This window comes from Sphaeramia orbicularis, chromosome 3 (assembly GCF_902148855.1).
Source record: "Sphaeramia orbicularis chromosome 3, fSphaOr1.1, whole genome shotgun sequence".
Classification (NCBI taxonomy): Eukaryota; Metazoa; Chordata; class Actinopteri; order Kurtiformes; family Apogonidae; genus Sphaeramia; species Sphaeramia orbicularis.
The window spans coordinates 33515432-33540797 of NC_043959.1; the positions used below are offsets into that span (position 1 = coordinate 33515432).

A 25366-nucleotide genomic window follows, 5' to 3' on the forward strand; every position below is an offset into this window, starting at 1 on the left:
AGTGACCAGTATGTATGAACGGGATGTATTAAAATTACATAGTTGGAACTCTGAAACAGTCTTTAATGATGGGTAATGAAGTGGCTGTGTGCGTATTGATTGTTTCATCAGGCCTTCACCACCGTTGCCATCTTCAGTTCCTTGAAATTTCATTCAGTTTTAATACTATTCGGCACCACTTCCCCATCTGAGGCTTCTATTGCAATAAATCGACTCAAGGTAAACTCATTTTTAAGCATGCATGGCAGCATTTATCTGTTCAAAATGCAACACTGTTCATCACTTTTGCTAGAGGCGATGAAAGAATTCAATTTTAGTCCTTCAATGTCAGAATCATTTGTTCTGACTTAGCTTTCAGGTACAGTTATCGCAACTTTAATGTCAACATTTAGTTTCTTTATCACCAATATGGACTTCACTTGGACAACAATACATTAATTTTCAGGTTTTTCCCCCTCTTTTTCAGACATTATTGATGATCCAGAACTCAGAGCCCTACTTGATACAGACAAAACACAAAGACTGGGCCATAGTCATGGAGAATGCTACATTCTCCTGGGCCAAACCAAACACCTGAGAGGAACCCTCACCCAGCACATCCAACGGGGTGATGGTATACGGAGAGAACATGGAATCCAAGAAAAGGGAGGCTGACACCTTACCAGTTTTGAGAAACATCTCCTCCACATTAGGTAAGGTAGGGTTTTATTCCTGATCAGGCTTTCTGAGATTAAATGATGAGGTACGCTGACAATCTCTGTTTTCTGAAGGGGAACCTCCTTGGTGTTTGTGGAAATATGGGAAGTGGAATCAGTGATTTCCAGCATTTTCATTTTTTGCCACCTCTTTAAGCTCTTGATGATACTGCATTTAATAAGTAAGGGTTAATGTACAGCAATGACATAACTGACTTTAGAGCATAGGCTGAAAAGTCACTACTACTACTCCGATAAATTATATTAAACTTAACATTGTTATTTCTTAACTAGTCGTGTGTATCTGCAATGTTAACCCTATAACGCCAAATGTATCATATTTGATACATGAGTTTTGATCAGTGTGATGTTCTTTTTCTTGAAAAACCTGTTGTAGACAATTAGATACATGCAATACACAAATAATCCACCAGGGGGGAGGAATTCATTCACCAGAGGCCTTTCCAGTGACTACAAGACTGCCATTAATGGGGAAGGAGGCAGAACTTTGCCAGTTTTGAAAAGGAATTACCAATTTGTTAGACATGTTTGTGTTATATTATGTTTTTGTTTGTTCAAAAATAATAATATTTGAGCATTGAGACCTGATGTTTTAAATATGATACAAAATTGAAACTCATACATGGAGACTGATATTTGAAAAAAAAAAAAAAAAAAAAAGAGTTTGGGGTTGTTCAGAAGGACCAATAAAGACTCCAGTTTCAAAGAACTGGAATTTTCTGTCAATGATTTGAGGGTTCAGGCTTTATAGGGTTAATAATAATGTAGCAGCTTTCATTGTGGTAATTTTTTTTTCTCCATACTGCAGGGCCTGGATTCTCCATGGCACTGTATGAGAAAATATCCTGATGGGTCAACCTTTTGACCAAGCCAAGTAAATGGACCTTTTAACCCACAGAAATGAATGAAATCACAAGTCATGTAAATGAACTAGTCAACTAAATAAGGTGCTCATAGGAGTAACCAAAGGGAAATATGTGTATGCAGAAACAAGACTGAGCAGGTCTTCTTGACATTGTATCATGTGTCAAATGTTTAATTGGGAATTTAATTGAGTTCCTCTTGTCTTTGATTTTGCATCTGGTAAGGTAGTTAAACACGAGTTGACATTATCTGTTGTCAGTATTGTCATTTAACAGCTACTCAAACCTGCTAAAGGTGAAAAGAAGTGAGACTGCTGACCTGTGTACAGTATTGTGTTATGTACTCTATAGCTGAGCTGTAACTGACATTGATCGAAATACCTTGAATTGTTTCTTCACAGATATGACAGACTTCTGGATGTCTGTAGCCTCAGAGGTGACCTAGACATCTTTGCATTTTGTGATCAAACAGAGGTAAATGAATACTCCAAACTGACTCAGTTAACATTTATTTGGTGACAAATTCCTTTGAATATGTATGTATTTGAGTGCAGATAATGGCCCTGAAAAGTAGGCTCAATTTGAGTTTGTTAAAAATGAAAATTCATATGTATACTGTTAAAGTATACTTGCATTCAAATTTACCATTTTCATGCATCTGTGGCACATCTCTATAACTAGGTCTGTCATAATTTACTTGGATACAAAGTTGATTAAAAGACTTGTGTGGTTCAAGATCAAATTGCGATCTCACTAACCACATTTTTGGTAATAACTGCTTGTAACTGAGAGAAATGCATGGATGGATTATGATGCAAAAACAGAGGATTCATCTGAAATGTACATGGTCAACAACAACAAAACCCTCAAAATTAACACATCAAGAGTCCTTGCAATCAAAGTCCAAGTTTTCATCTTAAACTGATGCACAATTAATTTCATGCTGCATCAGTCGAGTTTACACACACTCAAACTTTCATCCAGACATTGTTTTTCAAACTGCTGTAATTTTTTCATCAGTGAGAGCTCTGACTTGTAAATTGCACTCAAGTCAAATTGTACCATATTATAAGTCACATAGCCTACCTTCAACTGATCAGTAGTAATATTCAGGTGGATGATGAGGATGATGAACACAGAACAGAGTAACTGAGGACAGCTTTACTACTTCAGGCAGTTTCTCACAATGAAATCTGTGACTGTGCTCTCTTCACAATGTCTTTTCAGTCTAGTCTAATAAATTAGTAAAGTGGGAGAGTGGAGTGTGCCAGACCCTGTGGTGAGTGGACTTTGTACTCTGTTGGCAGATAGGAGAGCGGGGGCTGAATTTGTCAGGGGGGCAGAAGCAGAGGATCAGCCTGGCCAGAGCTGTCTACTCAAATAAAGACATCTTCCTTCTTGATGATCCGCTATCTGCTGTTGACGCCCATGTGGGGAAACAAATCTTTGAAGAATACATCAAGAAAGAGCTCAAGGGCAAATCTGTCAAACTGGTTACACACCAGCTGCAGGTAGGGAAGTTACAGAATGCACACAATACTAAAACCTTTAACAATCAATTAAAACAATGCATTTTTCATTGTTTCTGGGTAACTTTTAACAGACACTGTGTAATGGCTCAAAGTAGCTGATATGCAATCAGTAAATACAGTAAATTAACCCTTTCACCCCTGACATGTCTGTGGTGAGCGTTCTGAATGTATGCTTTATTTTAATTATTCATAAAAATTCAATTGTTTGCTCAATAAGAAAAATTTCAAAATGTGTTGATCGAATAGATCTTGTTCTTTCCATATCCTTCTGACACTCAGAAATAAAAGTTTTGGCTTTTTTTACATTAAATAATTCCCTTGATTAGAAGTGGCATGATGCCACCGATTTTCAAATACATTATTATCATTATTTATTTATTTAAGAAAGGAAAAACAATATATGATGCATTTTAGATACAATGTCTTGAATTGTTTTTCTTAGTTTAACTAATTTATTATTATTATTTTTTTTAATGTTCTTTGCAGTGGACATCTTTTTTTTAAGTAAAGCTGTGAGACTCTTGTTCCCTATAGAGGACAAAAATGCATTGTTGAGTCTCAGGAGAGTATACATCTGAACATGCTCAGTATGCCCCCTGCCTGCCTGTGTAATTGAGGGCAAAACACAGAGGAATGATTAAGACCAGTCTGCTATAAAAAAATAGATGTTTGTTGTTTTTTTTTTTTTTTTTTGCACCATTTTCCTTTATGTTTTTAGGCCTGAGCCGTGTATGGGGGGGGGGGGGGGGGGGGGGGGGGGGCGGCTATTGAATCCGCAGTTGGGGTTGGGTGAGGACCAAAATGCCAGTGACGCAGGAATACTTGTCACCGTTTTTTGTGCAAGGAGGTCACAAAGTTTGCAAAGTTTTTTTTTTTTTTTTAATTTACCTTTACTGAAATTGCTTCAGTTCAGACATACAAACACTGATTTGGCTCTCGCTCTATATTTAACTCTCCAAAGGCCAGTTCATTACTTCAAAATCAAATTTTCTTTGTGTAGCTGTAACACCAATGACATCATTTTGAGTGACTGATATTTATTTGATATTATTAATAATAATTTCTATTTCTTTACCATATCAATGCTGTATTCAGGGTATGCAATGCTATGTAAATGTCAATGTGTTTTAATTCATGAAATAAAAGTCTTTTTAAATGAAAACTATAGGCTTCACTTCCTTGTATGATGAAAGTGACAAGATAATTCCTTGAACTTGGTATTTTAAATAAATTGCCATTTTTTTATACGTACAGTATATACATATATATATATATATATATATATATATATATATATATATATATATATATATATATTTTTTTTTTTTTATTTTTTTTTTTTCTATGTATCATTGCAAAGACAGTCTTAATTTATAAAACATATATAATTAATGTGATTATTAGGTCAACTTTAAAGATTAAAGATTTTGCTGTCTGCTAAAGTGACAGCACTTGCACCGTTTTAGTACAATGACCCACATGTCGTTTCCTACGGTCGTTGTGTCACCGTGTGTCGGATTATTTAGTCTGGGTGGTTGGAGTATCCGGGTCAGTCACTGGTCTTCTCCTCAGATCACCAGCTGTAGATGACCGGGCCGGTGTTCAGGTGCATCTGGAAACCAACGCCTTTTTCCTCAATCTCCTTCTGCCGGAGCCTTTCCTCTTTGCCGGTATGTGGCTTGACCACTTGGGCTTCAACAGTTCAACTCTTCAACACTTCAACAAACCGCCGGCGGATCTACTCCTAGAAATCCAGCCTTTTAACTACTTATTTCTTGCCTTTCAACGCTTACTCACTTGAACCTAACCTCTTAACCGTGTCTTTTTAACTTGACGCCATCAATCCAAACCTTCATCAGGACAGGTTAGTATTGTCAGTGGATCCTTACCTCTGGTTGTCACCCATCGCTTCCCGCGCTCTGCCCGGTATCTCGCTGTTTCCACCATGGCGTCATCCTCATCAGCCGGAGATAGTCCTCTTGTCGAAGCCAACAAAACCCTGGTAAAGGCTTACCAAACTATCGCGGATCTCAAAGAGGAAATACTGCGCCTCTCCGCAGAACTCGAGGAGAAAAATGCCCAGCTCTGTGGTTTCTCCAGCCGCCTTCCCACACTGTCCAGTCTGTTTCTGAAAAGCGCAGAGAAGCCCAAAGCCTCCTGTGATGATACGGTGTTATGGGATCCTTCCTCTGCCTGTTCTCGCCCCCCGTGTTCTACACCCTGGTCTGAAGTGGTGATTCGTGGCCGCAAAAAGAACACCAGCAAAGACTCACCACCGCCGACCATCAGCACATCAAACCGCTTCGGCGTCCTGTCCGTGGAGGACGCTCCGGCTCCTCCCCCCGCGGCTGGTGTGCCCCCCATCCCACCTGGCTCTGTCCCGGAACCGGCTCCTGCTGACTCCGTGGCTGCCACCGAGCTGATTACCGGCGACGGTCCTAAAGCCGGTCCTCCTGTGAAGCCGTCGAACAAGGGTCCCCGCTCCTCGGTCCGCTCCTCTGCCCGGCGCCGCCTCCTCCGAGAGGCCGTCCGCCGTCACTCCGACGGTCCACCCGTGGAATGTCCACCTAGAGAGACCAGGAACCCTTCACCTTCAACACTGTCTCCTCGACCACTTTTCCCTCCGACCACCGCTATCCTCGGGGACTCCATCATCCGTCACGTCCGTTTCTTTAACGCCATAACCAGGTGTTTTCCTGGTTCCACCGTCACCTCCATCCTCCATGAACTCCCTCAGCTGCTGCTCTCACTGCCGTCCACCGTTACCCGGATCATAGTTCACGTGGGCTTCAATGACACTTCTCTTCAACAGTCCGAAGTGACGAAGGTTCATTTTAAAAACCTCTTTGATAAACTGAAAAGATCCGGGAAGGCTGTTTTCATTTCCGGGCCCCTCCCCTCCTTTGCCCGTGGTGTGGGCCGTTTCAGCCGACTCCTCAGCCTGAACACCTGGCTCCAGTCCGCCTCTGCTCTGAACGGCTTCAGTTTTATTGATAACTTTAATCTGTTCTGGAACCGCTCCTCCTTCTACAAGTCCGATGGCGTCCACCCCTCTACACTAGGCAGCAGCGTCCTGGCTCAAAACATTCAACACGCTGTCCTGACTAAAACCACTCCCACACCTATGTGACTACGCTCCCCGTCTTCTGCTGCAGTCACCTGCTCCCCCTGCTGGTCACATCAAACATCACCACGTTCAGAGTCTCCTGTACAGTCTGTAGTCAGACTGAATACCACCCCAACTGATCTCTCCTCCTCTCCCAGCCCCTCACTAATGACAGTTACACCCCTCACTCACACCAGCTCACCTTTGAGGAACAATCTCTCTACTGGTCACCATCCTATTCCTGTTATTTTCGGTTCACGTATGGGGTTTCACACTGCTAAAAGGCATCGTAATATCACCAATCTCCGCCCATTAATATACACCGCAGTCATTGGTGCGTCCTTCTCTATAGGGTTATGGAATTGCCAATCTGCAGTGAACAAAGCAGATTTTATTGCTGCCTATGCCAACCATCACACACTGGACATCCTGGCTCTCACTGAAACCTGGATTACGCCTGAAAACAATGCAACCCCAGCCGCACTTTCTATCAGCCACACATTCTCTCATACCTCTCGTCCATCTGGACGAGGAGGTGGTGTGGGTCTGTTAATTTCCAACAAATGGAAACACAATCAACTCCTACCTTCAGTCAAATACAACTCCTTTGAATACCATGCCATCCTAGTGACAGCACCAGTCAAACTTTACATAATTGTCATTTATCGTCCACCAGGGCAACTGGGTGATTTTCCTGATGAGCTTGACACTCTGCTTTCCTCCATCCCAGAGCATGACTGCCCCATGCTAGTCCTCGGTGACATGAACATCCACTTAGACAATCCCAGCTTCTCAGATTTCATGTCACTAATACTCTCTTTTGAGCTACAGCGGGTTTGCAGTCCTCCAACCCACAAAGCTGGTAAAGAGCTCGATCTCATTTTCACCCGAAACTGCATCACAGATGCCCTCACAGTCACACCTTTACACCTGTCTGACCACTATTTCATTCAGTTCAGTGTGTCTCTCCCTGAAAAACACTCTGCTCCCTCCCCCATGGTCTCTTTCCGCCGCAACCTCCGCAATTTGTCCCCCACCCACTTCTCCACTGTCGTAGCCTCCGCTCTCCCTCCCCCCAGCACTTTTTCCTCCTTAGAGGTTAACGATGCCACTGAGTCTCTGTGCTCTACACTTAGCTCCTGTCTGGATAATCTGTGCCCTCTATCTACTAGACCCGCTCGATCCTCCCAGTCCCACCCATGGCTCAGTGATAACCTCCGGTCGCTGCGTACCAACCTCAGAGCCGCAGAGAGAAAATGGCACAAAACAAAAAGCTCTTCTGACCTGATCACATTCCAGTCACTATTGGTATCCTTCTCATCCAGTGTCACTGCTGCGAAGAAGGCTTACTATAATAACAAAATTCATTCTGCCACCGACACCAAGAAACTATTCTCAACCTTTAAAACACTACTCAACCCTCCACCTCCACCGCCCACTACTAATCTGACAGCAGACAATTTTGCTTCATTTTTCACAAATAAAGTGTCTACTATCAGCAGTCAGTTCACTGATCCACCCATAGACTGCACGCCTCCTTCTTCAACATCATCATCATCACACACTGCTTCCTCTCCCCTGACTATGGCTACTACTAACTCAACTGATAAAAGCCCAACTGCGTCATTCCCCTCATTTACTCCCCTCACAGAGAACGAGGTGTCTAAACTCCTTTCCTCTAGCCGTCCTACAACATGCTTGTTGGACCCTATTCCATCCAACCTCTTACAGTCTGTTGCCCCTACTATCACAGCACCAATCACACATGTGATTAATGCTTCACTGACTTCAGGAACATTTCCTACAGTATTTAAACAAGCGCAGGTGACACCACTACTCAAAAAACCTTCCCTCACCCCCACTCAAGTGGAGAATTATCGACCAGTCTCACTCCTCCCATACCTTTCTAAGATCATCGAAAGGGCTGTTTTCAAACAGGTCACAGAATTCCTCTCCCAAAATAACCTCCTGGACATCAACCAATCTGGCTTCAAAATCGGCCACTCCACTGAAACGGCTCTGTTGTCTGTGACAGAAGCCTTGAAAGAGGCTAGAGCAGCAGCCAAGTCTTCAGTACTCATTCTACTGGACTTATCAGCAGCATTTGACACTGTCAATCATGATATCCTGTTATCCATACTCTGGAACATGGGCATCACAGGCCACGCACACTCCTGGTTTCAATCTTACCTTACTGGTCGGTCCTTCAGTGTGTCCTGGCTAGGGCACACATCAGCAGTTCACCGCCTCACCACGGGGGTCCCCCAAGGCTCTGTGTTGGGCCCCCTCCTTTTTGCCATATACACCACCTCACTCGGTCAGATCATCCACTCACACGGCTTCTCATATCATTGCTATGCTGATGATACCCAGCTCTATCTGTCATTCCCACCTGATGACTCCACAGTCTCAGTGCGGATCTCAGATTGTCTCTCTGACATATCTGCATGGATGAAAGCCCATCACCTTCAGCTGAACCTGTCCAAAACTGAACTGCTGGTCTTCCCAGCTAAGCCAACCATACAGCTGGACATCTCCATCACTATTGACTCCATACCTCTGGCTCCTACCAGTGTAGTACGTAACTTGGGAGTCATGATTGATAATCAGTTGACCTTCACGGATCACGTTGCCTCTGTCACCCGATCATGCCGTTTCACTCTGTTCAACCTAAGAAAGATCAGGCCATACCTAACCGAACAGGCCACCCAGCTCCTGGTGCAGACTATGGTTATCTCCCGTCTTGACTACTGCAATGCTCTTCTAACGGGCCTCCCAGCTCGTGTTGTCAAACCACTACAGATGGTCCAGAATGCAGCAGCGCGTCTGGTCTTCAATCAGCCTAAAAGGGCACATGTCACCCCCTTACTCATTGAGTTACACTGGCTACCCATAGCTGCCCGCATCAAATTCAAATCTTTAATCCTAGCCTACAAAATTCTCCGTGGGTCTGCTCCTGTCTACTTAGGTGCACTAATAAAAGCTTATGTCGCCCCACGACCACTCCGCTCGTCTGGGGAACGTAGTCTGGTGGTCCCCAGACCTTGTACAAGACAATCCAGGCTCTTTTCATGGGTCGTTCCACGTTGGTGGAACGCTCTACCAAGTGCTACAAGAACAGAGTCATCCCTGCCTATCTTCAAGAAGCTCCTGAAGACCCAGCTCTTCGAGAGCACCTCCTGTCCTAGCACTTTCAAACATTCCATTTTAAATATTCTAATAAGGTTTTTCCCAGGACAACCACAGATTCTTTCACGATTATCTCTGGACCTGCTGCGGTGGTCCGGCCTCTTCCCTGCCCTCATCATCACCACTCACTTATCCTCAACCGCCTCCATGTGTCTCCCCCTACTCCCCCCTTCTCCCCCTCTCCCCCAGTCCCTATCTCTATCGCTCTCTCTTTTTCCCCTTCTCTACTCTCTCTCTTTAACCCCAACTGGTCAAGGCAGACGGCCATCCTCCAGGAGTCTGGGTCTGCTCGAGGTTTCTGCCTGTTAAAGGGAAGTTTTTCCTCGCCACTGTCACCAGTCACAAGTGTTTGCTCCTGGAGGATTCTGTTGGGTTTCTGTAAATTGGCTTAGAGTCTGGTTTTGACCAACTCTATATATAAAATGTCAAGAGATAACTTTCTTGTGATCTGGCGCTATATAAATAAAATTTGATTGATTGAGTGATTTAATTGGTTTTCCCCTGTAAGTCGCTTTGGAAAAAAGCGTCTGCCAAATGCGTAAACATAAACATGTGGCTCCTGTAATCCTGCTCAAAGAACACGGCTCTTCCTCTGTACTTTGTGTGTTTTTATTCCAGGCAGATCCAAGCAGAAGCTCTTTGGTCTTAAACTGACCTGTTTGTCTGTCTGTTAGCAAGATAACTCAAAAAGTTATGGACAGATTTTCAGGAAATATTCATACTGGCACAAGGAAGAAATGATTACATTTTGGTGGTGATGGGGGGGGGGGGGCTGATCTGCACTGAGATCTGTGCACTCCGAGTGCTTTTTTACTTTTTCCTATTTTTATTGACCAAAAACGTTGTGTCCTCAGTAAAATGGAATTATCTGTTTGGTTAAAAAAGGCTTAAAATGTTCCATAATAATTTAGTCATAATTCATCTGCCATAATTCATGTTAAAAAATAAATACACATGATAAAATATCCAAGATAAAATATGGTTATTATACAGTCAGTTATGGTTTATATGTATCTTATTTGAAGGTATAGAGGGAATGCTCACACGTCACTTCCCCCCTGGGCCACGCCCCTCTAAGTCAGACAGAGTGGCAAAAACAAACCGGCTCAACATGGTGGAGTATAGCAGTAACTACAGTGAGACCAGGAAAAATGTGGAATATAACATGAAATTAAAGACAATTGGACTCGACATGGATCCATACAAGCTACCAAACAGCAAGTGGTCTACGAACATTGATATGTGGCCGGAAATCACGTATCCTGACATTTATATGAACCTGATTTCAACGCCGGGAAAATACCCAACGCAAAGGCTGAAAGCATCCAAAAGCCAAAGAGTTGTTGACATCCTCGTCATCGTCAACATACTATTGTTTTTGAGGTTTTATGTCAGTGAAGACGTATTTTCTTGGTGGCCAAGGTAAAGGCCCAGCAGTAGTGCTCACAGTTCACTACTGATTTACTGGAGTTGAACCCTTAGTATTGACCCAAGTGAGTGTCTGATCTACTGGTACTTCTGATATTTAGGTATAGTTAACATCAAATACTTGATACAACACAGCTACAACAGCTTTGTGCTAGAGTACCCCCTTATTTGGAAAACTAGGTTAGCCTCAGTTTAAGCTAGTTTACAAATCATGTGTAGTACAAGGTTCAGAATCACACAATTGAAGACAAAAACGTTTCAGTTATCAAATATAGAACTAAATGACAGATGCTAACAGTAAGAGCTTTACTAAGAAGTAACGTTAGCCAAAACGATATGTAATTTAAGGTATGATTTTACACAAGAATACTGCATAAATTAATGTTACCTGACATGAAATGGCAACCACAAATCCAGGTTTCATTGCCTTGATTCCAGTTATTTCTACGAATTGCAGCGATCCATCTGCTTCTTCTGTCTTTGGCTTTAGGTAGCTGCTAAAACGATAGCTCCGAGTGCTTTTTAAACCTATTTATGCAATCAATGGCACAACAGCTCTTCCCCATTTTTTAGATGGTTCTAAAGTTTCGCAGTATTCAAGCCAAAGCCGCTACTCATCTCCCTCTATCTGCCACTCAGTGGACAGAACCGCGGTGACTTCCGCTAGCGGTGACGTCACGTACATACCCTCTATCGTTAGTAGGTGAAATGCATCTTGGGTAACACAAGCTCATTTGGTAAAAACCTGTTTCCAGTAAGTGTGTACACTCATGTCCAATCTGTTCCTGTGTTGTACATCTTACAGTAGTGGCTGTGAGTTTAATGTGTGTTTAGAGGCTAATTCAATCATATTTGTTTACTCTTGTAAGTTTAATAAGCTCCTTAACACATGCTTTTCTGCTAATGTGTATTGCTAGCTTGTTAGCCTATGGAATTCGCTAGCTTAAGTGTGTAATGTAGCCATGTATTAGCACTGTGTATTAGCATGTTAATAACACTACTGATTGGTGTTAACGACGCTAATTTGCATATGAAATTGTAACTACCGAGCCTCTGAACGTCCAAATGGGTAATATCTGATGACCATGACAAGATGAAGAACTGTAGTTAACACCAATTGTTGACAGCAGGTATTAAACAATTTACATCAGCAGATGCTTTTGGCTGGTGATGGATGTTTGGGTCTTTGTGGGTTAGTAACATTCGCTTCAGAGCATCAAACTGTCAAAAACAAGATGTTTGATTCCACTGGAAACGTAAATCTATCAATAAACTAAGTGGTTTAGAAACTGTCAAACATTTTACAACAGTAGGTATTTCTGCCTCTGGGTGTTGCTCAAGGTTTTTTTTTTTAAGTCATTCAGACTATTTTTTTAAGTTATGAGAGACACTGGTCGTTTATACTAATTATATTTTCAGTCATTCTAGGGTGAATTCTTGGATTAATTCTAAATAATAATTTGTGTGTTAGTGGTTACATAAATCCTTTGTGTGCAGGAGTCGATGGACACCTTGAATGCTCCTGCAATGGAGCTCCAGAACATCCACTGTCTGGGGGAGGAGATCCTGGCATCGTGTCACCCCGACTCCATCATCACCCTGAAGTCCTGGATCAGTGTCACCAAGACCCGCTACGAGGAGGTGATTGATATTGTCCCTGTGTCGTAAACTACAACTCAGTCAATTATTTATATTATTATACTGATGTAACTGAGTCGTTTCCATCTCCTCCCTGGTCCTGGTCCTGGTCCAGGTCCAGACATTGGCCCAGCTGCAGGGCCAGAAGATCCAGTCCAGCTTGGCAGCTCTGGAGGCTGAGAAGGAGGAGGTCCAGAGGCTCCTGGACTGGATCGGATCAGCAGAGGAGGCTCTGAACCTGACAGGACAAGAACCTCTGCCCGACAACACCGAGCAGAACCAGGAATTCATCGACCAGCACCAAGTAGGACCCTGGTTTAATTACACATTATAACCACATCGTTTTTTTTTATTTAATTCCACATTATAGCCACATATATAATTTTAATAACACAGTGATTTTTGCATATTTCTTTATGTGTGTTTCTTTTAATTATTATATTGATAATATGTTGCCTAGTATTTACTGTTCTTTTCCTCCTACTTTTTATTATGCCTGAATGGAGCAACTGTAACATACAGTTTCCCCCTGGGACTAATAAAGTATTTTGATTCTGATTCAGATTGATTCACCTTCTCAGGATCTTTTTTTTTTATAGATATCAAATAGAAAATATGAATAAAGTTAAGGTTTAGGTCATTTTTCTGTATTCAGCTTAAAGTCTTACTAACAATGGAATCATTTGCAGAAGAACTTGAACACTTATTAGATGGTCTTACTAAGGCTATGATCTATGCAGGGGTGTCAAACATAAGGTCCACAGGCCAAAACTGGCCTTTGAAAGGGTCCAATCAGAGGGAATAGTGAAATGCAAATACAATTACATTTAAGATATTAAATATCAAGGATGTTCAAATGATTTTAGATCAGGAATCACATACAGACCAATATGATCTAAAGTGGTTTGGATCAGTAAAATAACAGAATAATCACCTATAAATGATGACACCTCCAAATTATTTTCTTTTTTCTAACCAAGTCCAACCTGAAATTTATTAGAAAAAATTAGTGCAGTTTTATCTCAGGATGATCTTTGTCTTCACTAAAACCTGAACACTTACAGAACATCTCATCTCTGCAGGTTTTCACCGAGGAGTTGAATAAAAAGTTCCCAGTGGTTGTGCAAGGTACGAAATCCTGCAAACACAAGAGCATTTCAAAGCAGCAAGTGTCTCCGAGCAAAAGACCTGTCACAAGTAAGAGGTGAATCCTGTAAAACACCTTCACCTTCACTACTCATGAGTCACAGATCTGTGGAACAGGCGCAATTTTATTACATGCAATACACAGATAATCCACCAGGGGGAGGAATTTGTTCACCAGAGGCCTTTCCAGTGTCACTACAAAATTGTCATTAATGAGGAAGGAGGCAGAACTGTGCCAATTTTGAAAAGGAATTACCAATTTGTTGGACATGTTTGTGTTATATTATGTTTTTGTTCGTTCAGAAATAATAATATTTGAGCATTGAGACCCGATGTATCAAATATGATACAAAATTGAAAGTCATACATTGAAATTGATATTTGAAAAAAATGTTTTGGGTTGTTCAGAAGGACCATTAAAGGCTCCAGTTTCAAAGAACTGGGATTTTCTGTCAATGAGTTAAGGGTTCAGGCTTTACAGGGTTAAAGCCACGTGTTGTGTCTGACAGGCAGCAGAGCTTGATGCCCCAGATGTGTTTCGACAAAGACCAGGCGCTCTGTTTTCCTCTCTCCTTGCTGCAGCAAACACTGTGAATGCCTGAAGGTGTTCATTTACTTAAACATGTCATAACCTGCATGTATATGAGTGTGTCAGTTGCTGTTCAACAGCATAAAGGGTCGAAACATTTAGTTTGTCTCCTTCAATGTAAATAGTTGGTTTTAGCTCACCAGTCGATAGGCCAAAGGCAATTTCTTCAAACATCTTCACCCACAAAACTACATGTCAGATTAATTTCAAATTTTTTATGTAGCTTCCTTGGGATAATGTCTACAAAGGTTTTCACAGTTTTGAGAAATTTTGATTTTTGAATTTTTAAAATATTATAAATTAGCTTTTGTCTTAAATTTGCCGTATTTTGATGGCTTATAAAATAGATATGGTTAGAGATATCAGTATAGTTACTATTGAGCACTGACAGGATGTCATATATGGACTGTCATTTAATTAGTTGAGCTATCCTTCAGTGAAAGTACCACCCACTTCTGTTGGGAGATTGATCTCCTGCATCAAGACCACAGGACTGTAAAACAGCGGCAGAACCTGACCATCTCGCAAATTCAACTTATTATGGATTCTTGATTGAACAGGCCAATGAGCTTCAGGGAAATTGGTCCTTTTTGTTGTTACACTGATTTGAAAAGTTGTGTGTAAATCAGCCATATTCTTTTATACACTTTTCTGAGTAATTATGATATGTGATTTACTGAAAATTTAATGTACTGAAAAAGCTTTTTAGTATCTTCTATGTTCCTCTTGGACTTTATTGTCCAAATAAAAAATAATGGTTAGACAAAGAATTGTTTTCTCTACACTCAGTCCTGTTGCACCAGAAACGGACTGACCCACTATGCAGAGTCATGCAAGGCAATTTTATTTGCATAGCACAATTCAGACACAGAGTAATTCAAAGTGCTTTAGGTAATTTATAAATACATAGACAAGAATAAATATTAGGAACAGTAAAGTATAGGATTTTAAATACAATGCAGTCGTGGGTATTCCTATAATAAGTTAAGGGATTGGTATTCTGGTACCACAGTGTATTATGACAAATATCTTATTGTCCTGACCAGGCCTTATTTCACCTGGAAAGAGTTATAATTTAACAACATATCCCGTATAACAAAATCAACAGTACTCTATTGTTTTTGTAATTTTTGTTTTTTTTGTTTGTTTGTTTGTTTTTGTGAGTGTGGTTTTTTATGTGTTTTTGTTTTAGTTGCTGTTTTTTCTTGTTTGTTTTTTTTAACATTTGATTTTCATATTTTTAAGATATATTTTCTTATAATTCTATCCTGATGTATCACTGGGAAATGTTTAATGGGTGAAAAGAAAAAAATAAATTAAAAAAAAGTGAGTTACCAAAAAAAAAAAAAAGTACAATATTAAAAAGCAAAAAGAAAGGTTTTCTTTTTGTAGTGTCCATGGCCCAGCCTGTCATTTTCATGTTGTCTATCTAGTTGCTCTAGCTCTAGGTTCTGCAGGCGCTCCATCTCCCACAATTACCTGGAGTGTGTCTATAAATCCTGGGAGGCTTTTGCACTCTCTCCCTGCTCATTTGGGCTATGTGGCCACATTGCCCGGTCCTATTTTTACTTTGTTCTCCCCATTTGTTTCTCACCTGGCCAGGTATGATGATTAGCTTTGGTTCTCCTCCTCTTGCACACGTTCCATATATAGAGCTCAACTCATGCAACACTTTTTATTCACACTGATGATACAGATGGATCACTCACACCTTTTGTTGATTTGCAGCGTTATTTCAGATTTTGATAATTTAAAATAAAACATGCTTACTCGTTTTTGGTGTGCTTGGTCCTCTTTTGTTATGGTCTTGAGCCAGGCCATGACAGTAGAGAAAGCATCTCTACATTTCTCTACTACTAGTCTGCTTCAATAAGGCTGAGTTCCAGCTGGCCTCCTCCATAATGGATGTTTAGCTGTGAGTTTGGGGACTGATTTGGAGGCAAAACTGCTCTTCGGTTGTGCCATTAATTTCCGTGTTGTAAGCCAAGTGGGAGGGGTCGAACATATAGATCATGACATATCCACATCAGATCTTTTTTCCATGGTGAATTCATGCTCTCCATCTCCACTGATTTGTGTGGGAGCATGATGACATTGTTCTCCACAAAACGAGGAGGGACATTTACCTCTGAACAGGCCAACCTTTGATCTGGATTGACTTGCATAACAAAGATAAATGCTCACGCTGTCAAGTTTGCTGGCAGGCTGCAGTGAGGTGTCCTTGTTGTCCACACAGAGGTATTGATCTGATTTTATTTCACTACTGTAAATTCACTCTTTAATTTGGATGTTTGTTGTAGTAGTTTGTAGGTCATTTTATTTCTGACTAATTTTTTCTAAGTTGAGTGTATGGAGCTGTTTCTGTTGTTTTGCAACTAATTTGTTTTGCAAGACAATTGGATTATTAATATGCAATTGTCTTTAAATGTCTCCTTCGTAGCTGTATTTTTGTTGTACAGTGATTTGAAGTCCTTGACTAACATTTCTTCTGTCTAAATATTCATGATTTTGACATGATGTGATTTATGATAAAATATAAGATGTATGCAGGTGGAATTGGAGTTAAAATATTCAGTTTCTAGAAAGAACAAAACTCAATTTATCAGCTTTAATTAATTTGTTTTTTCTCTGTGCTAAACTGAGTATGTCCTATATGAATGCTATGCTTCTGGGTTTATTTACATGTCCACGTGAGCATGTCAAGTGATAGAGCATGATTCTGCTAAAGAATGTCAGGACGCAAGACAAGAGTTATGTCACTGTCAGTATCCAAGTCATTACTGGTTATCCTGTCTGTTTTATGATGTCAGGTTAATTCAACTCTTTAACTTAAACACAACTCTCAAACCTTTTACCCTTGCACTTATGGTTAGTAACATGCAAGTGCTTCAACTATGTTTCTATTAGTTTGCATAAAACACTCTTAATTATTCTTTTGGCTCATGTTAAAATGTAACACAAAACTCACAAGAAGGTCCTCATGACGCATTATTTTGATTTTACTGAAAGACACTTGGACCCAACTCCTATGTTTATAAAAGACAAGCTGGAAGGAGGATCCTGTCCTTTACTTACACATGTATTTTTAGATGTTCGTGGGGCACTAAATGCTAAGTGCCTTTCAGACTATGCTTATATAAACACTCACTTCAATAATACTTCTGGATGAACAGTTTATATTTCTGCCTAAAAATTTTACTGGCTGGTGAAACTGTGGCTCTGAAAGCTGCTGCCGTTGTTGCAGGACAGAATGAAGAACAAGCATTCTTTGGAGAGAAACGGTGGTTCGGCAGTCTCTTTTGTAAGTACAGAACAAACAATGACTTCCACCCAAACACTGACCTCTCCACATGCTGCATTTCCCACCCAAGATCTTTTCCTCCCCTATTGTTTCTCTTGTGTCCTGTGTTTTGTAGCGAATGTTTCCTTTTAAGAGCCTGTAGCTGGCAGATGAACAAAAACAGTTCCATGAAAATTTCAAATTAAATGCCCATTTTGTTTGCTGCTGGAACTTGTGTGTAACGTGTCTTGTGTTGCTTCTAGACGGAGGATGGAGTCCGGTGGAAGGCTGAATCGGCTGAAGGTGCCGACACGGACCACAATGAAAAAGCACAAACTTCCAGATTCGCAAAATACCACCAGAGTATTCAGACCCTCAAACCCTTCCGCTGGTCCTCATCACAGTCAGTGTATTTAATGATATACTTTGATTATCTGTGTTAACGCACTACAGCATCATGTCACATGATGTATTTACAGTAAATTCAGTACTTGGCTTGCACCGTTGACTGTCCCAGTTTTTTTTATTCCTAGGCCCCATCCTTTGGACAATGCAGGTTTCTTTTCCTTTACAACCTTTGCCTGGATGACTCCAATGATGTGGGCCATTTTCAGGAATAAGCTGGACATAAGTAAAGTTAACCTGTCTACTTTTGATACATCAGAGACCAGTGGAGATAGGTTGGAGTCTTTTCCTCCACATTTTTAGATTATTCAGCAACAACAAATTGACTGGCACTGACCCTCTCTGTGGACGGTGTGTGTTTTGTAGGCTCAATAGACTCTGGCAAGAAGAAGTAGCAAAGGTGGGAATGGAGAAGGCCTCTTTAATCCGAGCGGTCCTACGCTTTCAAAGAACCAGGCTCATTCTGTCTGTTATTGTTGGTGTTGCTGCCATGGTGGCTGTATTTCTGGGGCCGGTGAGCATCCACCTATGTGTTTTATTTAAAGTTTTGATTCCTGTCACAGGTATTCACCTACTTAAGGTCTACATGTCACACTTTAATATTAGACCGCATTGGGTGAAAACTAGATGTGATGATGCAAATGTATGGTGACAGGTATGCACATTAAGGAGAGACTTGTGCATAATACATGTGCAAATTTCTATACAGATAACACCTATGGCACTGCCCTGGAACATCCTTCCTCTGAGATGCTTCCAGAGTTGTGTGTTTTTCCTTAGGGAGTTTTTCCACACTCCAACCAAGGGTTTTACTGTCTGTTCACTGTACAGATTGTAAAACCCACTGACGCACATATGAGATTTATGATAGTACACTCGACTTTACAACGAAACAGAAACCAGCAAACACAAAACAGCAAGCAGTTGATTCTTAAACTCCTTAACTCTACATCAGACTACAGAGTAAAGTAAAAATGAACAAAATAGAATTCATTAATCACTAAAGTGCTGTTCCTGTGTTGTTTTTGGAAAGAAAATGAGGAAATATATTGGAAGTATTTATGGATTATATGACAAAAACTGTAATGTTTGTGATGCATGCTTTCAAATTTACCTTCTGCCAATTGAAGTCCTAATGGGTATAGTAGTGTCACTTTAGATTTTTACTTAATGTAATAGAGTAGCAAAAGACTGTAATTATCAAGCTACCTAATATTGATCTATTGCTGCTCAGTTCTTACTCTTTGCTCTTTTTTTGTCAATTGCCAGGCTGTTTTGGTTTATCAGATCCTGAACTATGTTGATGACCCAAAGAAATCCACTGTGTCTTATGGGATCGGCCTGTCCTTCGGTTTGTTTTTTACTGAGTTCTGCAAAGCCTTCTTGATATCACTGCTGTGGGCATTGAACCTGCGCACAGCAGGCAGACTGAAAGGTGCCTTCTCATCACTGGCTTTCCAGAAAATCACCTCCCTGCGTGTGTACAGTGGCATTTCTATGGGAGAGGTATGCCGTAAACTGATAATTTATGACATTCTGACCACTGACAAGAGAAATGGTATTAATATTGATTATTTCATTACAATGGTACCTTTCAATCGGTTGGATATATCAGTCAGCAAGTGAACATTGAGCCCTCAAAGCTGATGTGTTGGAAGCAGCAAAATGAGCAACACAAAGAGCTGAGTGACTTTGACAAGGACCATATTGTAATGGTGATGACTGGGTCAGAACATCTCCACAACAGCAGGTCTTGTTGGGTGTTTCTGGTCTGCAGTGGTTAGTACCGACCAAAAAATGCACCAAGGAAGGACCTCCCAATATCAGGCCAATGGTGCATCTGTAGGAGGTGTTGAACAAATAAATGTGGTCCATGAAGGCCCCACCTCTCCATTTCCAGGATTTCAGGCATCTACTGCTAACGTCTTGGTCCAAATACCACAGTACACCTTCAGAAGTCTGGTGGAGTCTAGGCCTCAGGTCAGAGCTGTTTTATAAAATGGGGACTTGCACAATGTTAGACAGGTGGTAATAATGTTCTGCTCTCATAGATGCTTTGTTGATTGAGATCCAATTGCTCTTTGGATACTTTTGGTAGGTTCTAACCACTTTACATTTGGAATGAACAAGATCTGGAGATGCTCTCATTTGACCATCACAATTTCTCCCTTGTCGAAGTAGCTCAGATCCATACTCTTGCTCATTTTGCTGTTTTCAACACATCCACTTTGAGGGCCAAATGTTCAGTTGCTGTCTAATATATCCTACCCACTGACAAGTCCCACTGGAATGAGATAATCTGAATTAATTCCTTTTTGCCTGTCAGTGGTCAGCATGTTGTGGCTTGATTGATGTGTTTCATGCTCTTTATTTGTAGATTAGTTGCACTATGTTTTTATCTTAACACTGATTTGAATCCAGTTTTAAAATGGTTGGTTTTCTGCATGACTCAAGAAATGCATTATGCTTGTGGCATACTAGATTTAGTAGTAACACTCCTTCTCTTTTCTTCAGATGATTAACGTTGTGACCAGTGATGGCCATAGGATCTTTGAGGCAGTACTGTTTGGGAGTTTCACACTGGCTTCCCCAGTACTCTTTATTGTGTGTGTCATATATTCTTGCTACGTCTTGGGCTATACTGCATTGACTGGAGTCGGCACCTACCTCATTTTTATCCCCATACAGGTCTGTACATAAGAGGCTACACCTATTGCCACTTGTCTTAGGGTTATGGAAATCAGGGGTCAAGAGTGGTACTGAGAGTTCCAAGCGTACCTAGTATGTCTTAAACAAGAAAAACATCATATTGACAAATATAACAAATGTGATTTGGATTTTTTTCCCCTTCTTTTTGGGTTTTGTTCAGATTCTCTTGGCTAAGCTCATAAATATATTCAAGTTGAAAGCCATAATGTTGACTGACAGCCGTGTTCGCACAGTGAACGAGATTCTCAGCAGCATCAAACTTATCAAGATGTATGCCTGGGAGGAATCTTTTGAGAAGAAGATTGCAGGTATGGCATTTAACAGCTGTGTGTTGGTTTTATCCTTCATATCTAACCAGTTTTTCTTGAAGATACCTGTTTTTCCCATACGCTGGTGGAAAATTAAACACTCCCTGGGCAAAAAGTGTCCTGCAGTGATTAATATGGTTATCTCTCTCTCTCTCTCTCTCTCTCTCTCTCTCTCTCTCTCTCTCTCTCTCTCTCTCTCATATCTATGGATGGAAATAAATTTTGTAACAATGCATAAACTTTTGAAAATTATGCCAACGCTAAGCTAAAGGTGGTCCAACAAAATATTAGCATGTGTGGGATTTTTGCAGTGTAGGTTAAAAATAAAAACCTGTTTAAAATACCTCATGCATCTTTCTTATAGACTTAAGGAAGAAAGAAAAGAAGCAACTGCAAAAGGTCAGTTATGTCCAGAATGGAAACATCAGCATCACCAGTATCATCCCTACCATAGCCACTGTTTTCACCTTCTTGGTGCACACGTTGTTGGGCTTAGAGCTCAACACGCCTGACGTAAGTACCAATACCAACAATACAATGTCTCTAATAACTTAAGCTCACTTACTTAAATACATGCATGTCTCAGAATTTTCAATGTCACATATTCCCTTCTGTTAGTGCAGCTCTTTTTATTTCTGTGATGTGAAATTTCAAAATGCTAGAGTAGATTTTGTTTTCAGCTTCATTTTATCACGGTTTCAGATGATTAAATGCAAGTCTATTGAAATGGCATTGTTGGAATAGTTAAGCTGTCTTTCGGCACGATTATTCAAGATGCTGAATGTCCATTGATTGTTTCATCACCAGGCCTTCACTACCATCGCTGTCTTCAATTCCATGAGGTTCTGTCTGGCTTTAATGCCCCTGTGTGTTAAGGCCTTAGCTGAAGCTGCTGTTGCAATACAACGACTGAAGGTAAACTCTGTTTTAGGAATTATGCCAACATTTGCCATCATAAACGGTAATATTCTTATGTTATGTAGGGGTGTAGAAAAGCTAATTTAATTGAGGTCTTGCCCTTCAATCTTATAATCCACTGTCGTGCTGATGGTGCAGCTTTCAAGGACAGTTGGTATAAGTTTAATACCAACATTTACCTTCTCTCTCACTCCCATGGATGTCATTTGCATAAAATAATAACAGATGAATGGGGTTATTTAAATGTATAGTTTTAAAAATTTGTTACAAGCTTTAAAATGTCTTTTCCTTAGTTAATGATAGGAGAGGAATTGGATTTTCAGCATCTGAGGTGGAGAAATGAATTCAAAGATTTCAGGAATGTGTGTATTTCAATACATAATGTGTGAAAACAGAGGGACCCAGAAGCAAACACAAAAGTGTACAGTTCACAAGAAAAGGTTTTTTGGAGAAAATTACTGAACAAAGAGAAGGCAACAGCTGGCAGTCTTAGTGTTGGTATGAGGTGGCTCATAGTAGAGGGAGGAGATGAACTGGAGAGAAACAGGCTGGTGAGAGCAAAGCCAAGACTGAGCTGAACATGGCAGGATGGACTGGATGACACTGGATAGTTGTACATGAAATGAGATGCAGGGAGGGCTGGTTTTCACAGGCCTTGAAAAAGATCTTTGAATACATACCTCAAAGTAGCTGAGGATTCGTTCACTACAAAGGCTCACACAGTGAACTGGTAAGGAGTCAATTAAAGGCCTGGGTAGGAATCTTGCAGCAGAAGATGAAAAGTTATGATGGCAAAAAGAAGCTTTGTGTTAACTGTGTCCAGGGGGATGATGGTCTTCTCTTGTCTCCTTTGTGTCCATCACTTGGGAATATATGGACTATGGTCTGACCAATTAGTAGAATAATGATGAACAAGATTGTCCAGACTGTTGTCAGCAAACAAGTCCAAAAAAACCCAGGTCTGTTATGGTGTGGGATTGTGTTGGTGCCCTTTACAAAAATCCTTTGGAATTCTGTGCTGCAATTTTTTTGCTAGAAAGTACATTGACATTTTCAAACCACGCATTCTGCCTTCAAGACCACAACATTTCCCAGATCATCAACACATATTTCAACAGGAGAATGCAAAACCACACTGTGCACATGCTACAAAGGCCTGGCTGAGGAAAAAAAGAGTTTGAGTTCTGAACTGACCGGATGCAGTCCAGACCTGTCCCCAGTACGGAATGTGTGGTTTATCTTCAAACAAAACAAATCAACAAAGAACCTCTACTCTTGCACACTTATCTGAAACACTTCAACTAAATACTATACTATTTACTATTCTAACTTTTTCTTGAAAATGTTGCAGCTGGAGAGTGAGGAATGCATATGTAGTATATTTACAGGTTAAATAATTTTGACCAGATCAGACAAGTGAAATATTGTCATGTTCTATCTATAATGAAATACAAGGCACAGCACATTTTAATGTCACTACTTCCTTTTTTAACTTTTGTTTATACAGAAAATATTGATGATTCAGAACCCAGAGCCCTACTTGATACAGAGGAAAGACACAGACTCTGCTATAGTCATGAGGAACGCTACATTCTCCTGGACTAAACCAAACAACGAGCCAGAACCTCAGCTCAGAACATCCAATGGGGTGGTGGAACACAAAGTGGATGTAGAATCCCAGGAAAGCAAGACTGAAACCTTACCAACTTTGAGAAACATCTCCTTCACATTACCTAAGGTAGGATTTTACTACTGATCAGGCTTTCTGGGGCTAAACCGGTGGTTCTCAATCTTTTTCTGTCGGGCCCCCCTTTGGAGGACGAAAAAATCTCCAGGCCCCCCTCTACCCCAACAACATTGTAACAGTGGTGCAATTATAACTTTGGTGAAAGAAACATCAATATTGTAACAATGCTTTTGCTTTTCTTTGAATATTTTTTGTTCACATTAAAAATAACTTAGATTTTTGCTGGAACAGTACAAATAAACTCAACCAGATTGCTCCTTGAGACAATATTTTTCCAAATAAAAATAGGAAATGCGCAATTATTTTACAACTGTAACAATAAAGTTACTTTTTTTTGAACAACAAACAAATTTTGGAAACAAACATGAACAATTTTAACAATATCAGTGGCTGCAATGAGCCTGTTTCCACTGCACATCTCAGAACATTAAAGTGCAAACTGCACAAACTGTGCAAAAACAGAAACATTGTATATTTTTCTATCCCGGTCCAATCCTTGTCCATTCTCCAAACCTAAACTCTTTGTCTAGTCCAGTGACAGATCACCATGGCAGTAGATTTGTTTGTTGTACGTCCCTAAAATGAGTCCAGGGTGCTCCAACGCTAAAACATTAGTTCCACCTGCTACATGTTCTAACCTGAAGAAGAAAAAAAACACACCCAGGAGTAATCCCATGCCCCCCTGAGTGGGCTTGCCCCACAGTTTTTGAGAAGCACTGGTCTAAACGATGAGGTTCACTGACAATCTCTCTGTTCTCTGAAGGGGAACCTCCTTGGTGTTTGTGGAAATGTGGGAAGTGGGAAGACATCACTGATTTCCAGCATTTTGGAGCAGGTTTGTTCTTCTGTTTTTATCATAACTCTTCTGTAATAGAAGTAATACTGTAATAAGTACTGTAGTAAGTTCTGTTATACTGTTAGTATTTTGATCAGGTCAAGGGAACACGCATATCTATGAGAAAAGTCAAAGTTCATCTTATCCTATTCTGTGTGCACTCATTTGTTAGCTTATTACTGTGATTTATAATAAATGCTTGTATTAAGAATATTTGACTTGGTCTCTAGACACACTGGTCCTTACATCATAATAGGATCAAGAATTGAAACCGTGTCACTATGCCCATTGAAACTGTGCTACTTTAAATCTATGTCAATAAGTCCAAAACTTTCCATTATATTTTCCTAAATTTTTACATCAGTATAACTTAATATGTGATTTAACACATCATAGGCAAATGTAAGTGAATTTCCAGAGGGAACCGCATGTTTAACACTTTGGCGTAAACCAGACTGATCTCATGAAATCACATTGTATGTCACGCCAGTTCTTATGGCAGTTGGCGTGCTATACATACGCATTTTCATCCTTTTGCATGTTATTCAAAGCCATTCGATCGCGCGTCAATGTACGCCAAGATCTCCGGTTTATATATCTGTAACCGCTAACCCTAAACCTAACCGCTACCCACTAATCGCGTGGTATTTGACGCGGCGTGAACATACACATTGAAAGCTTATAATGCGTACAGGTAACACGCCAATTACAAGTGGTGTGTTATCTGTACGCAATTCGTGATATCACGTTGCATAAACCTTCTCAAAATCAGTGACATTTTGATGAAACCATGTTACCGAGCACTTTTTAAAATATTTTAGGTCAAACATGTTATTTTATGCAATCATCATCCTTGTTATATTTAAGTACTTGCAAATACCTACTGAAAAAAGTAACACACATTGATATAGATTATATATGTACAAAGTTAGAGCCTATTGAACACGAAACATGTAA

The 25366-nt window shown here is 40.4% G+C and overlaps 1 protein-coding gene across 1 annotated transcript in view; it reads left to right on the plus strand.

Moving 5' to 3' along the window:
- Nucleotides 1-610: 610 nt before the first annotated feature.
- abcc12 (ATP-binding cassette, sub-family C (CFTR/MRP), member 12) overlaps nt 611-25366 on the plus strand; it is a 34452-nt gene continuing 9696 nt past the window's right edge. Inside the window, exons 1-15 of the mRNA XM_030131192.1 lie at nt 611-697; nt 2887-3090; nt 12332-12475; nt 12588-12776; nt 17452-17508; nt 17751-17890; nt 18021-18167; nt 18259-18406; nt 19162-19398; nt 20407-20580; nt 20762-20909; nt 21274-21422; nt 21717-21824; nt 23335-23565; nt 24338-24409. Of these exons, the coding sequence (XP_029987052.1) occupies nt 611-697; nt 2887-3090; nt 12332-12475; nt 12588-12776; nt 17452-17508; nt 17751-17890; nt 18021-18167; nt 18259-18406; nt 19162-19398; nt 20407-20580; nt 20762-20909; nt 21274-21422; nt 21717-21824; nt 23335-23565; nt 24338-24409 (2235 nt within the window). The remainder of the gene's footprint in view (nt 698-2886; nt 3091-12331; nt 12476-12587; nt 12777-17451; nt 17509-17750; nt 17891-18020; nt 18168-18258; nt 18407-19161; nt 19399-20406; nt 20581-20761; nt 20910-21273; nt 21423-21716; nt 21825-23334; nt 23566-24337; nt 24410-25366) is intronic.